The 23,236-nt window shown below is 54.5% G+C and overlaps 7 protein-coding genes across 8 annotated transcripts; 5 read left to right on the top strand and 2 right to left on the bottom strand.

Moving 5' to 3' along the window:
* Positions 1-2,995: 2,995 nt before the first annotated feature.
* On the top strand, positions 2,996-4,528 carry IUM83_16451 (COPII vesicle protein; the record flags this gene model as incomplete). The annotated part of the gene is made up of 6 exons (XM_067941330.1): positions 2,996-3,634; positions 3,705-3,845; positions 3,923-4,000; positions 4,083-4,194; positions 4,279-4,391; positions 4,460-4,528. 6 exons carry the CDS (start codon positions 2,996-2,998, stop codon positions 4,526-4,528), a joined length of 1,152 nt encoding a protein of 383 aa, XP_067781567.1.
* An 84-nt stretch (positions 4,529-4,612) lies between these two features.
* Positions 4,613-6,271, top strand: IUM83_16450 (Auxin response factor 2; the record flags this gene model as incomplete). The annotated part of the gene is made up of 5 exons (XM_067941329.1): positions 4,613-4,783; positions 4,864-4,892; positions 4,969-5,511; positions 5,589-6,000; positions 6,068-6,271. 5 exons carry the CDS (start codon positions 4,613-4,615, stop codon positions 6,269-6,271), a joined length of 1,359 nt encoding a protein of 452 aa, XP_067781566.1.
* Positions 6,272-6,412: 141 nt separating this feature from the next.
* Positions 6,413-8,042, top strand: IUM83_16449 (Phosphatidylinositol 4-phosphate 5-Kinase (PIPK-D12/GPCR-PIPK); the record flags this gene model as incomplete). Its single annotated transcript, XM_067941328.1, has 2 exons — positions 6,413-7,864; positions 8,037-8,042. The coding sequence occupies 2 exons, from the start codon at positions 6,413-6,415 to the stop codon at positions 8,040-8,042; spliced, it is 1,458 nt and encodes a 485-aa protein (XP_067781656.1).
* A 3,009-nt stretch (positions 8,043-11,051) lies between these two features.
* On the bottom strand, positions 11,052-11,773 carry IUM83_16448 (TPR repeat-containing protein; the record flags this gene model as incomplete). The annotated part of the gene is made up of 3 exons (XM_067941327.1): positions 11,052-11,108; positions 11,168-11,240; positions 11,331-11,773. 3 exons carry the CDS (start codon positions 11,771-11,773, stop codon positions 11,052-11,054), a joined length of 573 nt encoding a protein of 190 aa, XP_067781631.1.
* Positions 11,774-15,063: 3,290 nt separating this feature from the next.
* Positions 15,064-19,232, bottom strand: IUM83_16447 (reverse transcriptase; the record flags this gene model as incomplete). Of its 2 annotated transcripts, XM_067941325.1 has the most annotated exons (3): positions 15,064-17,801; positions 18,168-18,475; positions 18,571-19,232. In XM_067941325.1, the coding sequence occupies 3 exons, from the start codon at positions 19,230-19,232 to the stop codon at positions 15,064-15,066; spliced, it is 3,708 nt and encodes a 1,235-aa protein (XP_067781630.1). The 2 variants fall into 2 exon arrangements, with proteins under 2 accessions (XP_067781630.1, XP_067781629.1); XM_067941326.1 differs by lacking the exons at positions 18,168-18,475; positions 18,571-19,232 and having other exon boundaries at positions 15,064-17,361.
* Positions 19,233-20,195: 963 nt separating this feature from the next.
* Positions 20,196-21,707, top strand: IUM83_16446 (retrovirus-related gag-pol polyprotein; the record flags this gene model as incomplete). The annotated part of the gene is made up of 1 exon (XM_067941324.1): positions 20,196-21,707. One exon carries the CDS (start codon positions 20,196-20,198, stop codon positions 21,705-21,707), a length of 1,512 nt encoding a protein of 503 aa, XP_067781577.1.
* Positions 21,708-22,067: 360 nt separating this feature from the next.
* IUM83_16445 (Copia proteinlike) lies at positions 22,068-23,234 on the top strand (the record flags this gene model as incomplete). Its single annotated transcript, XM_067941323.1, has 2 exons — positions 22,068-22,650; positions 22,777-23,234. 2 exons carry the CDS (start codon positions 22,068-22,070, stop codon positions 23,232-23,234), a joined length of 1,041 nt encoding a protein of 346 aa, XP_067781628.1.
* Positions 23,235-23,236: the final 2 nt, after the last annotated feature.

The following is a 23,236-nucleotide window of genomic DNA, read 5'->3' as shown; positions in this document are numbered from 1 at the left end:
GTTTATCATCTATGAAAGGGTTGGCAGCGGCTGGCTGTCAGAGCCCCGCTAATATGCATGACTCTGATTGGTAGAAAGATGCTGCTTTCTACCAATAGGATCTTTGGGTATGTGTGGACCACTCATTGTGGTGGTCCATTTCAATGTATCCATTGGTGTGTCTTACACCAAGGTGAGGAAGTATCTAAAACTTTTTAACAGATAACCTATCTGTTAAATTCACAAGTGGCTTGCAGCCACTTGTGCGTGTAACCACGTTACAGCTGCAATTCGATATTTAATTTTCATAGACATCGCGACTGACCAAGTCCGCAGGCTAGAGCAAATGCGCTAGTGTCCTGCAATGTCCATAAATCAAACTTAAGCACTGAGATTGTGAAAGTATTAATCGAAGACGTAAGTACTGATGATCAGTGCTTTGATGCGTTTTAGTACTTGGCATTATATAATAAAACACTTATAATATCATATGACACTATTAATATGAGTGGGCGAGCGCCGGGGCTACACTACTACAAACCCGCGCCAGAACACAGGAAACAACAGCACCAACGGCCCTAGTATCGAAATTAGTTTAATGGTTGCTTTTGATATCGTTAACGATTTTTACGTCCAGATACGATTATCATAGTAGCGGAGGATAACATGAAATTGAGGTTTAGTCAGTTGCGTACACCGTGCGAGTGCTATGTGCTGGCATAACGGTTCATCGCCTGGACACGCGCCTGTAGTGCCTGCATAGGGGAACGGAGGGCGTGTTGCCCTCAGTAACGTTGCCTATATAGAAAACACCCACAGAGGGGATGTGCGCGGTACTATCCTTCAAACGCTTCATCATTTCGACACTCAGTTCGTATTTAAGTCCGCTAGCCGCCATAGTCGATAAACCTCTTCAGAAATCGATCGATTCTTTAGTAGGGAGCTTCGCATGTTAAAATATGATCATTCTAGCGATAGTCATCAAAGGATACAATCCATTTTCCAATAAAAGGTACGGTTGTCACTTGATTAATGTCTTGGTTTCTAAAGATAGAAAATTGTAGTAAGGGTGACCGTACCGGTCGAGCTATCCAGCCGACAAGTGCCAAATTTGGCTTGGATTTTGGCTCCAGGTGGCGCCAACGGTATTGCCATATGCCAAATAAAAAATAGCTTTCCGATCCCAGAGCTATTTCTGAGGCCAAATTTGGCGTGAAAATTGCTTTGGATAGCGTGACTAACGTCGGCTCGCAGTCAGATGAGTGGCCACACGAAGAGCAAACTCTCGTATATGGGAAGGTAAGGCTCTCTGGGAGGCCTGGATCGATGTTAGCAATAAGCAATGCGATATCGCTGTCTGAAAATGGTGCTCCTGTCATATATTTAAAGATAAAAAATATACCAGTAAACGTTTTTCTCTCAGGATGAAAGCAGGATAGGCTATACCACGAGGTGTTCGTTCAATGGCAGCCATGAATGCAGCTTCGTCTTCATCGGCTTCGTCCAGGAAAGCTTCCACCCATCGCGAAAATCCATTACCTCACGCTATGTCTGACAGGAAAATAGCAATACCGCTGTGAAATTTCCACTCGCCATTGCCAAATCTATAATTAACACATGGTTTGCTCTCCAAACTTAGAAAAGCGATAGCTCTACCGGTACGGTCACCCTAAGTGTTTTTATTATAGTTCCCTGGGTTGTCCTAAATGTCCTATTTCACCATAATTGAAATTTCCAACATTGAAGCAATTGTCAAACTGCCCTAAAGTAGTCATCTACAGTAGTAATCATCAGTGTCCTAGGACGTAATTTATAACGCGTGCTTTTGGACGAATTATGTATAGGTAATATCTGAATTTTAGTACAAATAGGACAATTTAGGACATCAGTTAGGACGAATTAGCCAGCACCAGCTTCCACTTGACGACTCTTCCCAATCGCACCCCCCACACTGCTTCTAGCTCACAGCTAAAGTACGACACAGATATGGGAGTACGACGGGATACTGACGGACAACCAACGATGGACGATTTACAGAATATGCAACAGAACACTAACCTTATATCATGGTGGATGGCCAAATAACCGAGAACGTTCATACATCTGATGTGCATCGTCTCCAGAAACAATCGATGATATCCTTTGGGACTGTGAACGAGTCAAAACCCTGTGGCGCCACTGGATCCCAAGTTGTTGGGGCATTATCCTGACGAGAACGAAATGAATCAGTTAGTACCCCTTCTTGTAGCACGCAAGTCACCAGAGATTACACCAGACTCCATGCCAGCAGCAGCAACCTTCATACTTGGGTGGTCACAAGAAATAGTTGAAACCGTGCAGATCCTCTGGCTTATATGGACAACATGTACTCAATGCATTCTGTGGAGAATCCGCAACAAGGAAACATTTGAAGGAGCGAAGTTGATAAAGTTGTCACGATCGGGCAAAATTGCCCCCGGCATCTATGAGTTCTATAATCTACCACAAAGCCTCCGAGAACCACCGTTGTATTAGAGCAAACAGCCCAAGATGGCCACTGGACAACGCATCAATCAGGCCTACAGCAATTTCATAGTTACTTAATAATATAAATAGAAGTTCTCTGCCCCCCCAAGCCACGGGAATGCACTAAAATCTCTTGGCTCGCACTACAGTGGCCGAACTGGAGTGCGAGGAACTAGTGCAGCGAGGATTTCACCTCCCAAAATACAGCGATAACCTCTATTACCGCTAGGAGCTTACTGTTCGTCCGACGATGACCGGACTGACATTGTTTAGGGTCTGTCGCCACTTCCGCGCTGCCTCAACGCCTGCCCGTACTTCTCATTGACGCCAGCCGTTCGCTTCGCCTGCTCCTGTGGCTAGCTCCAGACCTTGTGAGGCGCACGATCACCGAGATGGCTACAATATGACGTGGGCCACACCTATTCGTACCTACGCGGATGCCGGGGGTGGCTTCGTGGCAACATTCAGACGAACACGTCCTTCAAGCAGCAGGGCAACAAGGCGAGCAACGATGGCGGCGGGCGGCTCGTCGTGGCTGTCACGGCTCAAGGGGCTGGACGCGTACCCCAAGACCATCGAGGAGTTCAAGGTGCGCACGCTGCAGGGCGGGCTGTTCTCGCTGCTGGCCTTCGCGTGCATGGCGCTGCTGCTGGCGTCCGAGCTGCGCTTCTACCTGGCCACGGACACGGTGGACAAGATGACGGTGGACGGCGGGCGCAACTCGATGGTGGCCATCCACTTCGACGTCGAGTTCCCACACATGGCCTGCTCCGTGGTGGCGCTCGAGTCCGCCGACATGGCCGGCAACGCGCAGCACGACATCGAGCACAACATCCGCAAGATCCCGCTGGACCGCCACGGCCAGGCGCTGGCCGAGGGCATGCACGACGTCATCGGCGGCGCGCTCACCAACAACACGCAGCTGCATGATGAGACGGACAAGCCCGCGTGCGGCAGCTGCTACTCGGCCGGCGAGCCCGGCGAGTGCTGCGATACGTGCGAGGCCGTCAAGGCGGCGTACGCGCGCAAGAGCTGGATGATGCCCAGCCTGCACACCATCGCGCAGTGCCAGGAGGTGGAGATCGAGAAGGTGCTGCGCGGCGAGGTGAACGAGGGCTGCCGCATTCAGGGCTCGCTCGTCGTGTCCAAGGTGAGGGAGAGGGAGATTGGCTGTGGGTGCGGTGGAGTAGGCCGCTGACGAGTTGTGGACTTTGCTGCAGGTTGCGGGCAAGCTGTACTTCGCCCCGTCCAAGTTCTTCCGCTCGGGCTACCTGTCGGCCAAGGACCTGGTGGACGCCACCTTCAAGGTCTTCGACACGTCGCACACCATCAACTCACTGTCGTTCGGCGAGGCGTACCCGGTACGCTATGTTGTTGTGTACACTTGTAATACCCCGCCTCTCGCTCATGGATCAGTCTGTGCTCTCCATGCAAACAGGACATGAAGAACCCGCTGGATAACCGCCAGAAGAGGCTGCCTGACGAGACTCGTGGCTCGTTCCAGTACTTCCTCAAGGTACATATTTTTTGTGGAGGGAGCTCAACGTGCTGCCAGCATTGCCAGCAACGTACTTACAACTTGTGTATCGTGTTTCTAGGTGGTGCCGACGGAGTACACGTTCCTGTCCGCCAGCCGTATCATCACGAACCAGTTTTCCGCCACGGAGCACTTCCGTCAGCTCACACCTGTGAGCGACAAGGGTCTGCCGAGTAAGTTGCTCAAAGCTGTGTACTGTTCTGCGGAAGTGGGTTAGTGATTGAAGCTAACGCTCTCATCATCGTGCGAATCTACAGTGGTTACGTTCAGCTACACCTTTTCTCCCATCATGTTCCGCATCGAACAGTACCGTGTGGGTTTCCTCCAGTTCCTGACGAGCGTCTGCGCTATTGTGGGCGGCGTGTTCACGGTGCGTATATGTGATGCTGCACTAAAACAACCAACCTTTCAGTACTGACCACGTTTACATATACGCAGATTCTTGGAATCATGGACTCGCTCGCATTCGGTCTGCTGAACAAGACGAGCAGCACCACACTGTTGTAAGAAGTTACCAGTAATCTGAATGTGCATTGAGCTCTTCTTTTATACTTCGCATTTATTTATATATTATATTACTGTGAGTGTGAGATGCTGGAAGGCAACGCACAAGAGTTTGCGATGCAGTCGCCATCGCTTCCGCCAGAGCTATGGAACCTGTCTGCCGTGATCCTGCTGTGCGGGCTGATGGGATGGATGATACGTCTTGTGCGTTTACTGCTTGTCTGCCTAGAAGCCCGCTTCGCTATCCAGCAGAACGCCGTACGTTTGGAATGGTGCATCTCCTCCTATCGCTGCTGATCACAAGTTGTGATTCATAACTCTGCATATTGCTGGGATAGGTCATCCACTTGGAGAAGCTGGGGTCAAGGTACTTTCGAGCCTCGGATACCTGGCTCTGCTACAGAGGGCTGAGATGACTAACTCGTTTGTGTTGGCCTACCTAGCTTGCATGTACTTCAGCATGCGTCCATGTGGCACTTCCATCAACTGCTGCGCACGCAGCTTCAGATCACTTCGACCACCATGAAGCGTGTTCGCATTCCGTTCGAGGTCGTCGCATCATCTCTGAAGCTGGTTGAGGCTTCAAACGGAGACCAGCCACTGATAAATTTATGTGTCGAGGTCAAGTCCCAACGGAAGTTCGTGTTGCAAGCGTTTTGGGGCATCAAGGCAGCTGCACTAGATGGAGTCTGCGAGAGTCCTACGAGTGCACCCACGGGCTGGCCAATAAAGCAGCGGATCCAGCTAGTTGATACCGTTCTTCCAACGCGAGCAGCTCGAACCGCGATTCACGCCATGCGTTCACTTCCGGGAAAGCTTTACGACATGGACTTCGCGAGCACTCCCCACCGCTTGCTGGATGACGAGTGTGGCAAGGATGCTGGCGAGGAAGTGAAGGACAGCCCAAAAGCGTGGAGGCCGGGGCCTCGGCTAGCTCGTCTTTTTGCGAGAAAAATATCATTTCAAACCCATTGTGTAATGGAGAGGTACGAGGTCTTTGCTTGCGTTGTCGGTACCTTTTTGCAGCCATTCACTCAAGTTAGTTTCCTTGTCTGCGGTGTAGGAGAGAAGGTGGCGGCGCAGATGAGTTTGTGGCACCCGTACCAAGTGAGGTGCTCGTAAAGCCTGCAACTGGAACAACTGTTGAGTCCTCCATCATAGCAACTGACTGTGAAGATGAGAAGCCGCCCGAGCCAGTTACAAGCAGCGTCGAGGAACGTCAATATGCCTGCGTGATCGTCGTGAGGTCTCCTGGTTTCTTGGAAGGCACCGCGGCGCCCAAGTCCCCCAGCTTCAGTCTGAAAAGGCGCTTATCAACGGAGTCTGGCCGCCCCGAGGAGGACGCAGTAGCAGAGGACGAGGTGCTATGCCAGTGCGTGGCCATCGACTTGCTCCCGACGCCAGCCAGGCCCAGTCGCGTGCCGGTGATTGTCAAGAAGCTCAGTTTCACGGCTACTGACGTCTTCAGCTCCCAGGTGAGTGCGCGCAGGCAGACGAGCAGCTTGAAGTTGAGTTGTCACTAACCAAGCCCGTTGCTGCTAGGAAATCTTCGGGCGCGAGAGCAGCAGCAGCGGCGGCGAGTGCGTCATCTGCCTGGAGCGGCCTCCAAGCGCCGTGCTGCTGCCGTGCCGCCACTTGTGCGTGTGCCGCGAGTGCCTGGAGGAGATCGACCAGTGTCCGATCTGCCGCGCCAAGTTCTCCACCTACGCCAGCTTCGAGGACGCAGTCGCAGCCACAGACTATTAATATCTACTGTAGCTAGCCGCAGGGGTCCAGGAGGACCAACCTCGGTCGATCAACTGAATCGGATTGCTCGTCCGCCCTGTCACATTTTGAGCTATTTTTAGCCCGACCCCTCAATTCCAGTCGGGGGAGGAAGCCGAAGCCATGGGGGCGTACGAGGCGCTGGCGCTGGCGCAGAGCGCGCAGGCGTACCTGCTCGTGGGGCTGCTGGGCGCGGCCGTGTACCTGCTGCTGGTGCTGTCCTTCCTGCTGGTGCCCAACATCCGCGCGCAGCACCCGGCCGCCAACCTCGTCGCGTGGCACGCGGGCTGCGGCCTCGTCTCGAGCGCCGGCTTGGTCTTCGCCTTCGCGCTGCAGCGGCGCGCGGACGCCTCGGACGTGGCGCTGGTGGCGCGGCAGTGCGCGCTGTTGGCGCCCTTCAACCAGTTCTTCCTGCTGGCGGGCGCGCTCTGGTTCCTCATGCTGGCGCTCGACCTGCTCGTGGCGCTCGTGAACCCCTGGATGGGCTACCGCTGCAAGGCCTGGGCCTACCACACCATCGTCTGGAGCGCCAGCGCCGTGTCGGCGCTGCTGCTGCACCAGCTGCAGCTCGCGGGCCTCTCGCCGCTCAACGTGTGCTGGGTGCGGCGCACGCGCGACCCGGCGCGGGTCAACTCGGCCAACTGGGTCTTCCTCTTCGGCCCCGTAGGCGGCACCTGCCTGCTGTCGCTGGCCGTGCTGCTCTTCGCGAGCTTCCGCTTTGTGCGGCGCCAACTGGACGTCACGTACCGCGCCAAGCGCCGTAACCTCGTGCAGTACTACCGCTATCTGCTCATCTTCGCGGGCCACTGGGCGGCCTGCGCGACGCTCTACTACGCGGCCTACCGCCAGCGGTTCGACGGCAAGATGGCTAAGCACTTCGAGCTCGCGATCGCACTCGTGTTCGGGTCGTACCCCGTGCTGCTGCTCATCGTCTGGGTGCTCAACACGGAGCTGTACCAGAACTTCTCCAGTGAGAACAACTTGTCCAAGGCCGAGCGAGGCGCGGGCGACTCGGCGAGCACGGAGCACTTTAGCGCGGCGCTGAGGAAAGACTTGATGCGGTACACGACTGCAGGCATTCGCTGCAGCCTCACCGAGTCCCCTGCCGACAGTCTGCGCTCGCCGCTGCTCAGTTTGGCACGCGATCGTTTTGGTTCCCTGGATCGCACTGCCGCGCTGTCGTTTCTGCAGATGGAGGAGGGCGGGTCGGCCGGCCTGTACCACGAGAAGAAGCGACTGGCGACGACGGTGTACAACGGCGAGTATCGGTACTACGAGAAGCTGGGCTTTACCGACTACGCGCCCAAAGTGTTTCAAAACATCCGCGAGATTTGTGGGATCGACAACGAAATGTACGAGCAGTCTTTTGCTGACACACTTCTGGAGCGCGCGTCGGAGGGCAAGTCAGGAATGCTGTTCTACTTCACTAGTGACCGCAAATATCTGGTGAAAACCATGACGAAGAAGGAACACTCGTTCCTGCTTGAGGTGCTCCCGCTGTTCCACCAGTACATTTTGAAGCAGCCAAACTCGCTTCTGTGCCGCTTTTTAGGCTGTCACTCTATGCAGCTCCCTGTTGGATGGAACAAAATGTTTTTTGTGGTAATGGAGAACATTTTCCCAGATGGGCCAGTCGATGAACGCTACGACCTGAAGGGTATTTTCCACCAGTCCAACATCAGACACCGAGAGGGAATCCCGACACCGGTGTCAAGCGAATGGAGCCGAAGTGCGAGGGAAGAAGAAGAGGTAGTACGCATTCTCGATGAAGATGAAGCGGCGTCTAACGAGAGCCAAAGCGTGGACAGTGAAATGGGACACATAACAGAGAAGCAACCACTTCTACGTCGTGGAAGCTCACGCCCTTCGCTTCGTTATGAAAATGACTTCGTAACTCGCCGAGCTTCTCTTCACGTGAACCCCACGACTCGGGCAAACTTGCTCGCCCAAGTGACGAGCGACTGCGGGTTCCTACAGGAGCTGGGAATCATGGATTACAGTTGCCTACTTGGCATCCGACATTACAACCAGCGCATTGAGCCCGAGGTTATGGATAACCTGGCGCACAATGCCGTCGTGTCGGCTGACCAGTCTACTGTCTACTACCTCGGTTTTGTGGACATTTTGCAGCACTACAACATCGGGTGGAAAATGCAGCACTGCTTGCTAGCTGCAGTAGTCGACAAGCGACAAATCACGGCGCTACCTCCAGCTGAGTACGCCCTGCGATTTTTAAACTTCATCCACGAACGTTTACTGCGAGACCCCGAGGGATCCCACGTTCGTTCGTACGGCAGCATCGGATACTCACCCTCTAGCTTCATCCGCTAGCCGCTGTATATAAATATGAGGCGAGCAGCATCCCAGGAGCGGCGAAGAGAAGTAGATAGGTAGACACAGACAGATTGGATCAATTTCGAGAACCCAGCTGAATGCAGAGCCACAGCTTGGACGTGCAGTTACAGCGCACCCTCGACGAGCTGTGCGCAGATCTCTTCGCTACCCCGGCCTTAGACGACTGTAGCGCCATCTTGCAGTCACTCGCGCTGCTTGCAGAGACGTTTCCGCAGGCGCAGACGCTTCTCGGCAGGCTGCTCGCCCAAAACGACAGCAATCAGCCGCGGTACGCTGCCATTTCCAAGTTGTCGTCCCTGTCGACAAACTTTCTCTACAAGAAAGAAACGGCTTGTGGTGCGGTGTCGCTACTTGCAGCGCTAGCGAACAACAATGAACGGAATCAACGTCGAATTGTTCAAAGCACCACCGGAGTGAAGCTAGGCCTCGACCTCACCCGGCATGGCCATATTCCAGCTCTGTACGCACTCACAGTCCCAGCGATCGCTACAAGTACATACCGGAGGTGGCGAAAGCGGCAGCGCGAGCTGCAAAACTGTCGCTTACCCACGGGTGTCCCTCCTACACACGACGGAGTCCCTATGCCTTGCTACTGTGACGATTGTCTAGGCGCAGAGCAATTTCTATCGACGTGGCAGCAACATTTTCACGACTTGTCGAGATGGTCCCGAGACTCCGACAGTGTGATCTCTACCATCGAGAGCAGCTCACTTCCGTCGCTGTCTACAGAGGACTTTTTTCGCGTGTTTCTCGCAGACCACCAGCTTCGTGTGTGCACGGTTGAAGAAGCACTTGGACACAAGAAACTTGAGATTCCCTATTCGGACACAACAAACCGCCATGCCAGTTTGCTGTACTACTTTGTGCCTCCTGAAGATGATACTGCTGCAACACCAAGGGGATCGGTGCAATTCAACCCGCTGCTCCACCTAAGTGCCATTGCGATATCAACCGACGTTGATGTTGATGTCGTGCGAAAAGCAGGCCGACCGCACGGTACGAACCAAAGTGAGAGTCCACCGACAAATTCGGTGGAATCTATCGGTCTCGCAGCGGAGCAGGTTATCCTTTTCACGGGCACCGCTGAGGTGAAGCCGTGTGCTGTCGTTCGGACAAACAAGTACTCAGAAAGTGATGATGAAGGACCACCTAATTGTACTGTGCCTGGTTCTGAATTTCTTAGTGAGGGTTTTTGCAGGCATGAAGAGCAGCACGTGCCATCTGAGTCGCTTGCATACGACATCAGCGATGAAGGATGCGATCTCACGGAGACTGTGCAGCATTTACTGCTCGACATGATTTCCTTCTGTGACACCGCATTAGGTGGTGGTCATCCCCAAGAAGAGGCCCCACTTAGCGAGCCAGAGAATCTTGGCACGTCTCCACTTCAAGTTAGGGTTGTAATGACCGCCAAATTGTCAGACCAACTTCTGCAAATTGACTGCGAGACGAACAACACGGAAGACGCTTTACCCGGTTCATTCTCCACTCGTATCGCGGAACACGATCTTGTGGATATGTCCAGCACATCAGAGAACGGCGGGCTCAGTTTGCTCTGCCTACCGGACGAAGCACTGGAGAGATTGCTCGAGCGCTGTCGAATCTGCACGTGCGATAACGCGCACGAAGAAAGTGATTCCGTTTACTTACGGCCAATTGCCCCAGACGAAAAAGAAAAACTCAGAGATGCAGAGACCAACAACGAAACGAGTCAACATGCGACTGGAAACAGCACTACCAAACGCTATGCCAGGATTCGTGTCCCCCTCTCTGGACTTTCTTCCGAAGCAAAACGAGACCTCGCGAGGCTTGTCATTCTCGTGTCAGAAGATAGATATCTTAGACTATCTACTGAGGATCTTACAACCATGATGCAGAAGATGGCCAGGGTGGTCGCAGACTGCAACGAGCGAATATCATATCTCTCTTCTGCGAGAGATAAAGAGCTCGTTCGTGCCGCCTCGGAAGCTCATCGCTCAGCAGCCATATTCCGGTGTCGCCACTGCCGTGACTTGTTAATCCAGCTCGGCAAAAAGCTCGCGTTGCAAGTGAAGGCGCTTGACGAATCGGCACCAATGCCTCAACGCAGGCTGTTGCGCGCGGTGAAAATTGCGCGCAGCTCCATTCACGACGTCCTCGTTCGGAGTGAGGCATTTGACCCCTGGGAGACACCGGACGCGCGCGTTGAGAAATTGAACTTGGACCACCGCCTCTGGGCCAGTGGGTTTCCTGACGCGGCTTATTACCAAGACACCGACATGCGGCAGCGCGAAAACAGGAAGAAGCAGCAACAGTTAAGCCGAAAGCTGCTTCTTCAACAGAAGAAAAATAGGTTAAAAAATGAGGCCAGAGCCAAACAGCACAGAGCATAAGTTTCACACAGTACTTCAGTTGCCGATGACATGGATCACATTTCCTTCTTTGTCCACTCGCCGAACATGTGCTGGTAGTCCTCCAGTTGCCGCTACCTCAAGCACACAGTCAGTAAATCCACAGCTGCAATGCCAACAGAGCTGTCGATACCTTGAGTTGATTGTTCTCTTCCAGCAGCCGGAGGTACGCCTCCGCTTGGCTGTCCGTTTGGCGCTTCAACGCCCTGCTCCGAAAACCAACACGATACAACAAGTACTGGTTATTCTGCAGTACCCTCTCACCACCAGCCCAGCAGAAGATCGAAGGCACCCACTCTAGCTCCGTGTCTCGCTGCTGGGCCTCCCCCACCGCCCCGCGCAGACACAGCTCCAGTCCGCGGGCGTAGGCGTCGGCCGCCTTCTTGTACGAGGCCATGCCGTAGAGCGCCTTGCCCTTCCTCGAGTACGTCTTGGCCCACTCGGGGTCCAGCGCGATGGCCGCGTCGGCGTCCGCCCTGGCCTGCTGGTACTGCCCCAGCGCGCAGTAGGCGGCCGAGCGGTTGCTGTGCAGCGTGGCCGACGGCCGCCGCTCGATGCCCAGCGAGTACTCGCGCACTGCCGCCTCGTAGTCCTTGAGCTTGAAGAACTCGTTGCCGCGGTTCTTGTGCCACGAGTCGTCCTCGAGAGATGGCGCGCTGCGGCCTTGGGCAGTGGAGGCGGACAGCTTGGCGCTCACGGGCGGAGCAGACGCCGACGAGGACCCGAACAGCCACTCCATCGCCAGGATCCTGGGAAAGTGCGGGAGCAGAACCCACGCACAGCCCCATGCCAGTTTATGGCCATCACGAAATAACAGTATGTGAGCATTAATAAAAAAAGAGGGGGGGGGGGGGGTCAGAATTGGCCGACCGACATGGTCTTTTCTTTTTTTCTTTTTTTCTTTTTTTTTTTTTTTTTTTTGGGGGGGGGGGATTCTATTCTAAAATACGTCCGTAATTCTCTGGATTTTATCCAGAGCCCTGAGACAGATGCCACTCAGGTGCCATTATTGGTTTATCACATACTGGACCTTCAAGCCAGCATCATCCCGCTCATCCCTTTCGACTTCTTCATGTACTTGTCCATAGCGTGCGCGGGCTGACACCGGCCGACACGGCCGACACGCACATGATTGGCTAAAATACAATATTTTTTTATTAAACAAAACCTCGACAAGAATTGAGGACGGTCGTTGCCCGTGAATCCGACTTCGCACCAGCCAAAAAGCAAAAGGAGCGGAACAGCGCAAGGCAGCAGACGTGCGGGGGCGGCGCGCGCGTGCTTGGGCGTCCGCGGGCGAGGGGAGGGGGGTCCCCTCGCCACCAGCAGTGACAACACGACGCGAGCGAGGCAGCGCAAGGCAGAAGGGAGACATGCGGAGACGTTGATTGCGAGACACAAAGGTATGGCTTGCTTTTCAATTTCACTACGCTAGGTATGAGTTACTGACACTATTTTTTTTTCAGATGTGTAGATTGTAGAAGAACGGGATAAAGACCGCGTAGGCTTGGTGTGCTGTGTACACAGCTCAACCTCGCTGTTCGAAGTCGTTTCTCACTGCGCAAGCTTGGTGTGCTGTATACACAGCTTAACCTTCCTGTACGACGACGGTTCTTACGGGTAATACACAAAATTGAAATGGGAAAATGCTGTATTTGTGTGCTTAGCTGTCTGCAGCTCGGCGAAGGCGACGAAGCGGACGACGAGTGCGTCTCGAGTGTGCACGTCGGGAGCGTTCGGGACCATGATGGGCTTCATCTTCAATGAAGACACGGCGGATCTCCTCAAGCCGTTGACGGTTGAAGGCCGAGACCATTGCAGGAGGAAGATTGCCCTCCGGCTCCTCGGTTTGCTCCCAGTCTACGACGTACACCCGCTGCCCGTTCCGCACGTACGAGTTGGTTATCTCGCGTACTGCGAACCTTGGAGCGGGTGTCACGGCTGGTGTTGCGAAAGCCGTCGTCGGAGCCCACTCCGTCTCACTGTCGCTGTCGTCACGAGCTGCCTGTGGTGGCGGATGCAACAAGATGACGTCGTAGTCATCGCTGTCAGGGTCTTCAGCACCAACAGCGGCAGTCTCTCTGTAGTGGGCCTACTTTGGCTCACTACTTTAGCTTACACGTCGCGCAACGTGTATGAGGAAGCGTAAGTACTTAGTAATTACTTAGGTTAATTATATTTGAATACACAAATATAATTTAACTTAGACAAGACTCCAAGTAGCTAGTTTAAGGTAAAATGAGAACTGTATTGTTTGTAAATTGATCTTCCTCCTAAATCTGCTAAAAACTGTTTATCATCTATGAAAGGGGTTGACAGCGGCTGGCTGTCAGAGCCCCGCTAATATGCATGTCTCTGATTGGTAGAAAGATGCTGCTTTCTACCAATAGGATCTTTGGGTAGGTGTGGACCACTCATTGTGGTGGCCCACTTCAATGTATCCATTGGTGTGCCTTACACCAATGTGAGGAAATATCTAAAACCTTTAACAGATATTTATCTGTTAAACCATAAGCGGCAATTGTCATGCACAAGTGACAGTTGTCACTTGTGACCGTTGTCTTGCACAAGTGACTGTTGTCACTTGTGTGTGTAACCCCGTTACACCATCCCCCCGTTAAGCTTAAACGTGTTGGTCTCGACACGTCAAGTAATATTGACTGCTTGTCAATTGTTTGTGTTGGGGATTTCCGTACTCATCCGCAATGAGTACGACCAAGTTGAAGACTGCCATTGCAAAAGAGGGTAAGCTCTCTGTTGCTGAGTACCATGCGCGGTAGGGCGAGGTGCGCCGCTACCACGGGAACAGACAACACAGTGTCTGTGTACGATTCTTCGATGTCGACCGCGCCAGTGTGTCGACATCTCTAAGCGAATTTCTGTTGCTTACCGTGATCGGGTAAGCAAGCGCCAAAGCACTTCAAGTCCTTCTCGAAGTGAGGCAAGTATTAGCAACTCCACGCTGTTGCGGTGGAGGTTGGTGTCCGTGCGCCGTGCGCACTGTCCGTCCAGGTGGCGGTGCGTATTAGCAACCGCGACCACAACTGCTCCAGCGCGTAGTCGCGCTGGAGAGGAGGGTTTTCCCTGCCGAGTCTGTCTCTTCGGGTCAGACGAGCCACTTGGCTCGTGCTGGAGATGTGGCTTTAACCGCCCGACATAAAATGTCGGGTGGAGCCGCATGCTAGACGGTATGTCTAGCGTGTATGCGTTGCCGTGCCGTGCCAACACAGTGAACGGCCCGATGAAGCGCGGAGCAAGCTTACTTGCTCCGAAATCTGAAACTGCATGTTTAGGTAGGTTTTGAGTAGATGAAAAAACCAATGAATCCACTTTGAATTCATTTGTGTTGCTCCTGCCAATATTATCGGCGTTCAGCTTCTGTTTATCCACAGAAGCTGCAATCGTGTCCTGGACAAACCGAATTACGGCTTGTCTTTTATTGATGAAGTCAATCGCATCCGAGCTGAACTCGTTCAGCTCGCTCTCCGCAAGAGGCCCGGCCTCTGCGTGGTTCTTCGCGGTGTTTGCGCCCTGCGCAGACCCGTGATCCTTGTTCCTGGTGGAGTCTGTGTTCTGCACAGACTCGTTTTCCTTGTTCTGGGGGTCAGAGAAGGGCGCTGACCATTGGTTCTTCCTGCTAAGGTCTGCGCCCCGCGCAGACCTGGTTGTCTTGTTTCTTGTTGTCGCGGCTGACACTGTGCAGGTGTCAGCGGCTTTTTGCGACTGCTGTGTTGCAGTCGTAGATCCTCCCCCAGTGAAAGTGGGAGCCACCACTCCGAGTAAACTCGGCAGACGGGGATACCGCATGGCATTCACATAAAACGGTGTATGCCCGGTCGAGGCATGCACTGAGTTATTGATGGCAAACTCTGCCATCGATAAGCACTCGCTCCAGTATTGGAACGAGTGAGCGTAGCTCTTCAACATATCGACGGGCACGCGATTCACGCGCTCGGTTTGGCCGTCCGTCTGCGGATGATCCGCAGTCGACATTGAAAGCTGGCTCCCAAGAAGTGTAAACACTTCTTGTCACAGGTGCGCTGTGAAGCGCGGGTCTCTGTCCGACACGATGTCGGTCGGCATGCCATGGTGTTTGAACACCATGTCGACGAACAGACGGGCCGTCTGCTTCGCGGTCACTTCTGCCGGCACCGCAGCAAGATGTACCATCTTGTTGAAGCGGTCGACGAAGACCACAACACCGGTATTCTCTCCGCTGTCCGGGGGAAGACCAAAGATGAAGTCCAAAGACATGGACTTCCAACACTCCGACGGAGTCGGTAGTGATTGTAAAGGAGCCTGCGCGAATGGCGCAGGCTTTACGCGTTGGCATACCTCGCAAGCACGGATGTACTTGCGCACCCACTTATACTGGTGGTGCCAGTAGAAGTCGCGCGTGAGAAGGACGTATGTCTTCTCACGTCCGAGATGTCCCGCGGTCGGGGCATCATGATACTCGTACATGATCCTGAGTCGCAGGTCATGGTCATTCGGCACGACAACGCGATCCGCGTTGTCGTCGACTGCATTGTAAAGCAGTAGTCCGTCGTGCACACGAAAGCGGTGTGCACGCGCTCGAAGGTGCTTGGGCAGCTTCTGACGGGACTTGTCAGAAGGCGCTGTGCCATAGGCCAGCAAGAGCTTCGCGTCCGCGTCGTGTGCGTACGCGGCCTTCACATCGTCCAACAGAGACGATGTGGGTTTGCTCGATCGCATGGCGTCAATGGCATTGACGTCAACAGCTTCTGCATAGTCCGGCCGACGTGATAACGCGTCGGTCACTACATTCAATCTTCCGGGTTTGTATTCGACCCGGAAGTTATACTCCGCAAAGAATGAGAGCCATCTCGCCATTCTTTGTGATATGTGTGGCGACTTCACTGCGGTGCGCAGTGATGCATGGTCGGTGTAGACCACAAATGGTCTACTTCCAAGTAGATACACTCGGAACTTTGCGAGTGCATATTTCATGGCAAGGCGTTCCTTGTCATGTACCGGATAATTACGCTCAGCTGCTTTCAGCTGACGCGACTGGTAATAGACGACACGATCACGGCCCTCGTGATCGCGCTGCATCAACGTGCATCCGATCGCGAAATCGGATGCGTCACACACTACGTGAAATGGGCGATCTTGGTCAGTCACTGCCAAGATCGGCGCCTCAGTCAAGCCCCGCTTGACTGCATCGAATGCCTTTTGGCAATCGGGTGTCCAATTCCACACAGCTTCTTTCTTAAGAAGTTGTGACAGCGGGCGGATCTTGCCCGCATAATCCTCCACGTACTTGCACAAGTACGTGGCCAAGCCAAGGAACTGCCTCAGTTCCTTGACACTTGAAGGCGTTGGCCATTCGTTAATCACTCTGACCTTTTCTGGGTTAGGGCACCCGAGGACGGGTATCTCGCTCGCCCCGAAGATACACTTCTTCAGGTTCGCGTAGAGCTTATGCTTTCGCATAAGCTCAAGTAGCTTCCGGAGATGCACCCTGTGCATCTCTACGTCGGTCTTTCCGTCCACAGCCCGGCTGTGGATGAACATATCATCGAAGTAGCTCGGTGCGAAGTCGCGCACCGAGCGCAACAAGTGCGTCACGCACCTGTTGAAAGTCGCAGGGGCGTTCTTAAGCCCCCGTGGCATCACTATCCATTCCCAGAGCATGCCGCTTGGCGTGCTCACTGCCGTGAGAGGGATATCGCTCTCACGCATTAGGATCTGATAGAATCCGTCTCGCAAGCCGAGAGCACTGTAAACGGTGCTACCGGCCATCGAATCGATGATAACATCTTCTCGCGGTATCGGCGTCTGCGCCGGTACCGTCGCATCGTTCAGCTTGTTGTAGGCATGAACGATGCGCCATCCGCCCTGTGGCTTTTTGACACAGAACGTCGGAGCACTGTGCGGGGACTTCGATTCCCGCACTTGTCCTGCTTTGCGACGACTTTCGAAGAAGTCGTCGATCGCCTTGACTTGCTCTCGCGGCAGTGGCCACTGCCGCGTGACACAGTATTTCGTGCCCGGCACGAGATCAATCTCGTGCTGAATGCCCTTATCTTGCGGAAGCTCCGCAGGAATCTCTTCCGGGAGTACATCTTTGTACTCTCTCAATAATTCGTAATAGGGACTCGACTTCAGCGAGTCCCAACCTTGTTCCTCGAAGCGCTCTCGCTTCGTCTTCGCACTGAGAGTGTCTTCACTCTCAGTGGTACTTCCCATGAAGAGCTGTCTCAGCTCTTCGCTCTCGCTCTCCGTTCTTTCGCTGTCCGAAAGAGCGCAGACTTGCTCGATGCGCCCATCGTGCAAGTCGCGCGTGAAGCGCTTCCAGCTCATGGCTGGAAGCGAAGTCAACTCCGACGCCGTCGTCGGAGGACTAGCGAGTTCCCTCTCACGATACTGGAATCCAGTATAGGTGCGCGTCAAGACGCTTAGCGTCTCGACATCCGGCGTCACCTCCGCAGTCTGCTCAGCAGACTGTTCTTGTTGCGTCTCGGTCCCGGACCGAGACTTGCGCAGCGTTCCCCGCTTGCGCCGTCTTCTTGTTGTGCGGAGCCCGGCTCCGCACAGTTGTTCTTCTGGTCCAGGCCCGGCCGTGGACAGTTGTTCGCCGGCGGACCCTGTCCGCGGGCGCGCGGTATCAAGCCCGGCTTGACCGCATTTTCCTTCGTGGAGCCCGGCTGCACGGTAATGTGTCCCTTCGCCGGCAGACCCTGTCTGCGGGCGCGCGATATCAAGCCCGGCTTGATCGCATGGCGCTTCGTCGTGCAGCCCGGCTGCACGACAGCATGCAAATTGCGTCAGTGCGGTACGTTTGCAACCGTCCGCACTGTTTGCAGCGTCAACTCCCGGAGTTGACACGCCTTCGTCACCTCGACGTCATCCATTGACCGAGCCCCTCATGACCGAGGGTGCGTCGGCTCCCGGAGCCGACGCGTCGTTGTCGGCCTGACCTCTTCGGGTCAGGGACCGTCTCTTACACGCTTGAACGTGGGTATTGGTTCCTGGAACCAGTACATCTTTTGCTTCTGACGTCGGCAGCATTGCCAACGTTGTTCTCACTTGTGCGCGCCCTCACGCACTTCCTGGACACTCCGTGGCAGCTGCATTAAGCGCTGTCTCGACTGGTGAGCCGCGCGCACCTGCTGGTGCGTGCGCTGCGGTAACTGGGCCATCGCTCTCTGTTCCGCTGTCGCGTCCGAAGCGCACGAGCGTGCGCTTCTTCCAGTCTATCACCGGATCATGCCGTGCAAGCCACGGCATGCCCATTACTACGTCGAATTTATCGTCCAGGTCCAGGACGATAAAGCGTTCGACAAACATTCGTTGTTTGTACGAGAAGCGCACGTTCACGACGCGCTTCTCGGTCTTCACGATGGCACCTGTTGCCAATCGAACTTCCAGAAGACTTCGAGGTACATCTACCTCCTCGAAGTCAAGACTCGGTAAGCTCCGCAGTCGAACAAAGTTGTTCGACGCGCCCGACTCTACCAGAGCGCGAAGAGAATCGCTCGCTCTCTTCGACGTTACCTTCAAGATCCATACTTCTGCACGAAGCCTTTCGCGACGAGCCGAGCCTTGAACTTCTCGATCGATCCGTCCGCGTTGCGCTTGATCTTGAACACCCACTTGATACCGACTGCACGCTGGTTGTTGGGCAGTTTGGCGGCGCGGGAAACACCTCGCAGCCGCATTGACTTGAGTTCGGCGCGAATTGCCGTGCGCCACTGGACTTGGTCTGGTCCGTTCATAGCTTCTTGAAACGTCTTCGGCTCCGCGCTGTCACTTGCTTCCGCAGCATTCGCACTTGCACGCCAGAACATGGGTGGGGTCGAGCCGTCTTCATCGTCTTCTTCCGATTTTTCTTCTTGCGCCGCCGAAGATTCACGTTGGTCTTCGTCTTCCGAGCGTCCAGGCGCACTTGCTTCTTCGAGTCCAGCGCTGCGACGAGGACGGCGAACGTTGTCGCGATCTTGGTTGTCCGGACGCGATTTGCGCTTCCCCGCCTGCGTGAACACCCTTGTGCCGGAGTCGTCGGAGACTTGCATGTCGTCGAAAACGTCGGTGAGTCGGTTGACTTCTTCACCATCAGCAGCCTTAGCGTCGTCGAAGCTGGACTCATCGAATGTGACATCGCGAGAGATGACCACCTGCCCCGCCTCGATGTCATAAACTCGATAAGCCGTGGAACGCTCCTCGTAACCCATGAAAATTCCTTCACGAGCTTTTGTAACGGGGTTACACGTACAAGTGGCTGCAAGCCACTTGTGAATTTAACAGATAGGTTATCTGTTAAAAGTTTTAGATACTTCCTCGCCTTGGTGTAAGCCACACCAATGGATACATTGAAGTGAGCCACCACAATGAGTGGTCCACACATACCCAAAGATCCTATTGGTAGAAAGCAGCATCTTTCTATCAATCAGAGACATGCATATTAGCGGGGCTCTGACAGCCAGCCGCTGTCAACCCCTTTCATAGATGATAAACAGTTTTTAGCAGATTTAGGAGGAAGATCAATTTACAAACAATACAGTTCTCATTTTACCTTAAACTAGCTACTTGGAGTCTTGTCTAAGTTAAATTATATTTGTGTATTCAAATATAATTAACCTAAGTAATTACTAAGTACTTACGCTTCCTCATACACGTTGCGCGACGTGTAAGCTAAAGTAGTTAGTCAAGTTAGACTCACTACACCTGGTAGCACTTTGTAGTCCGTCCAACGACCGACTGCTTGACGTTCGTACACGGTGTACGAACGCGGAGCCGAGAACCACATGAGCACGGAGGTGCCCATGGAGAGCTCCAACACGCGTGCAACGCATGTTGCACGCGCTGACTGCCCTCACCCGTCTGACCCAGAGTGGAAAGCCCTCCAACGATTGTCAACAGTCATTAGAGAGGCGGCGATAGCTACGATGCTGCGTACGCTATCGCCGACGGAGCAACATGGTGTTGCTCTGGGGTTCATCATGAAGGAGAAGCGTGATGCTGCTTCCTCAGTAACGGCGTCGTCAGGGACGACACCGCGTGCTCAACCATTAAAGTTGAGCGTAAGCAATTACGTGGGAAGAGAGGGCGAGCCTCTCCTCCGATGGCTTATCGAGCTCGACACAGCCATAGCGGCTCGACGCATCGTCGACGCGCTGTCGAAGGTCGCGTTCGCCATGTCCTGCCTTGGGGGACGCGCAAGGGGTTGGGCGTATGGACGCCGACTCTCCGATCCCACGTGCTTCAGCACGTACGAAGTGTTCAGAGAGGAGCTCAAACAAGCGTTTGAACCCCTCGACTACGACGAGACCTTCGCTCCAGTGGCCAAGTTCACGTCGATCCGGGCCGTGCTGAGTTTGGCCGCCAAGTATGGTCTCAAGCTGCATCAGATGGATGTGAAGACGGCGTTCCTGAATGGCGGCTTGGACGAAGAGATCTACATGGTGCAACCGGACGGCTACGTCGATGAAGACCACCCGGACTACGTGTGCAAGCTGAAGCAGTCATTGTACGGGTTGAAACAGTCGCCGCGCATGTGGAACAAGACCATCGACGAGTTCATGCTGAAGCTGGGGTTCACCAAGTGCGAGTCCGACCATTGCGTCTACGTGAAACGCGACGGACACAGCATGATCTTCGTGGTCATCTACGTGGACGACCTGATCCTGGCCAGCAACGACGACGAACTGATGGAGTCGACCAAGCGCGCACTCAGCAAACGGTTCGAAATGACAGACCTCGGCGAGCTTACGTACTTCCTCGGCATGGAGATCAAGAACGACTTGGAGTCCGGCAAGGTGACGATGCGGCAGACCAAGTTTCTCAAATCGATCCTGAGCAAGTTCGGCATGCAGGACAGCAAACCCGTGAAGACGCCGCAGGATCCAGGACTTAAGTTGACCAAGAACATGTGCGAGGGTGGCTGCAAGCACGAAGACACGATGAAGAACGTGCCGTATCGGAGTGCTGTCGGCGCGTTGATGTACCTGATGGTGGCGACGCGTCCGGACCTGGCTGCTGCAGTAGGCGTGCTGAGTCAGTTCGCCGCCGACCCGTGTCCCACACACTGGCAAGCCCTCAAGCGTGTGCTTCGGTATCTGCAAGCCACGACCACGCATGGCATCGAGTTCTCGAAGGGTGACGGCTGCGGAGTTGTGTGTGGCTACTCGGACGCAGACTGGGCTGGTGACATCGAATCGAGAAGAAGTACAAGCGGCTACGCGTTCATGATGAACGGCGGGTGCATCAGCTGGAGGAGCAAGAAGCAGCGGACGGTGGCGCTGTCATCTACAGAGGCGGAGTACATGGCGCTGTCAGAGGCGACGCAGGAGGCGGTGTGGCTCAAGGTGTTTCTGCGCGAGCTCGGCGAAATGGCAAGCGATGAAGCAATCAAGATCTACGAGGACAACCAAGGCTCCATCGCGTTGGCCAAGAACCCGGAGTTCCACAAGCGCACCAAGCACATCGACATTCGCTACCACTTCGTGCGTGAGAAGGTGGAAGACGGTCAGGTGGTGTTGGAGTACTGCTCGACGAAGGACATGCTGGCCGACATCATGACGAAGGCGATCACTTCTGTGCAGTTCGAAGTTCTGCGACACAAGCTGGGGATCCAAGGTGCAGCCGACGTCGAGTCGCGTGGGAATGTTGTCAAGGGATCGCCTCGACCAGCTGCGGTGTACCAGTAAGGTACCGGTGTGACCTTCACTCAGTGGTGCCGCCATCATTCGTGTGATGATGGGACGAGGATTACGGGACGCTGGTGATGGGACGCGTGGGTACAAGATTGTGGGTACAGGATTGTGGGTACAGGATGGGCATCTACGTGGCACTCGCTGATTGACTGAAGGATCTTCTATCCAGTTAGGAATCCAGTAGAGTGTATCCAGCAGGAATATCCAGTAGGCTTAGAGGTAGCACGCAGTTCGCGAACTAAGGACCTAAATCAATCACTTTGCATTCTGACATCAAGTGCTCAAACGACCTTCCTTTTGGTTATGAGCCCAAGCCCCGTCTTCCCTGCCCAAGACACCGACTACGCCTTCGCCATGGACACTGCCTCGACGACGACCGCCCGCATCAACAAGTTCGACGGAACCAACTTCCACACGTGGAAGTTCAAGATGGCGATGGTGCTCGAGGAGCGCGAACTGTGGGAGGTGACGAGTGGGGAGATCAAGCTGGAGCACTGCCACACCACAGCGGAACAAGCTCTCTTCAAGAAGAAGTCGCGCAAGGCGTTGGCGATCGTCTGTCTCGCGATGGAGGACTCGCAGTTGCCGCTGGTGCGTTCGGCGAAGGATGCGTACGATGCATGGTCAAGACTGGAAGGACACTTCGAGAAGAAAAGTTTGGCCAACAAGCTCTTTCTTCGTCGACGTTTCTTCACGACGATGATGGCGGAAGGTGACGATGTGCTGGAGCACATCAACAAGATCAAGACTCTGGCGGAGCAGCTCGACGCAGTGGGCGCTCCGGTCAGCGAGGATGACTTGGTGATCACGCTTCTTGGGAGTCTCAGCGAGTCGTACCAGTTCTTCATCACGGCGTTGGAGTCGAGAGCCGACTCGCTGTCGTGGGAACTCGTGACGTCTCGGCTGCTGCATGAGGACATGAAGCGCAAGGAGCAAGGTGGCGGCGTCGACGGAGCCGCGCACGGTCAAGGCTAAGCGTTCATGACAAGCGACAACGGCAAGCGCAAGGGACGGCAGGCGACCGCCAACAAGGCCAGTGCCTGCCACTACTGTGGGGAGCAAGGACATTGGATCGCCAAGTGTCCTGTGCGAATCCGCGAGAACGCGGAGCGGCAGAGGCCGCAGCAAGCGAACGTCGCGCAGAGTGAGGACGACTCTGGCGACTTCCTCTTCTCGGTTGGTGGTGGGAGCAACACCACCAAGTCGAATGAGGTGTGGCTGGTCGACTCGGGTGCGACGCAGCACATGACCAGTTCCAAGAAGTTCATGAGGATCTACAAGAAGATCTCGCCGGTGGACGTGCATCTCGCGGACGACGGTGTGGTGCAAGCGATCGGGAGAGGCGACATCGTGATGAAGATGCAGACCTCGCGCGGCGTCAAGAAGGGTGTGCTCACGAATGTGTGGCACATTCCCAAGTTGTCGCGCAACCTGTCCTCCGTCGGCAGATTCACCAAGGACGTCGGGCCTGTGATGTTCGAGAGCGACGGGTGCTTCACGGAGACGAAGGGTCTCAAGTGAAA

The sequence above is a fragment of the Phytophthora cinnamomi genome, assembly GCF_018691715.1.
Source record: "Phytophthora cinnamomi strain GKB4 chromosome Unknown Contig116, whole genome shotgun sequence".
In the NCBI taxonomy this organism is placed as follows: domain Eukaryota; phylum Oomycota; class Peronosporomycetes; order Peronosporales; family Peronosporaceae; genus Phytophthora; species Phytophthora cinnamomi.
The sequence above is the reverse complement of the archived record's forward strand: the minus strand, read 5'-3'. Positions and strand labels throughout refer to the sequence as shown.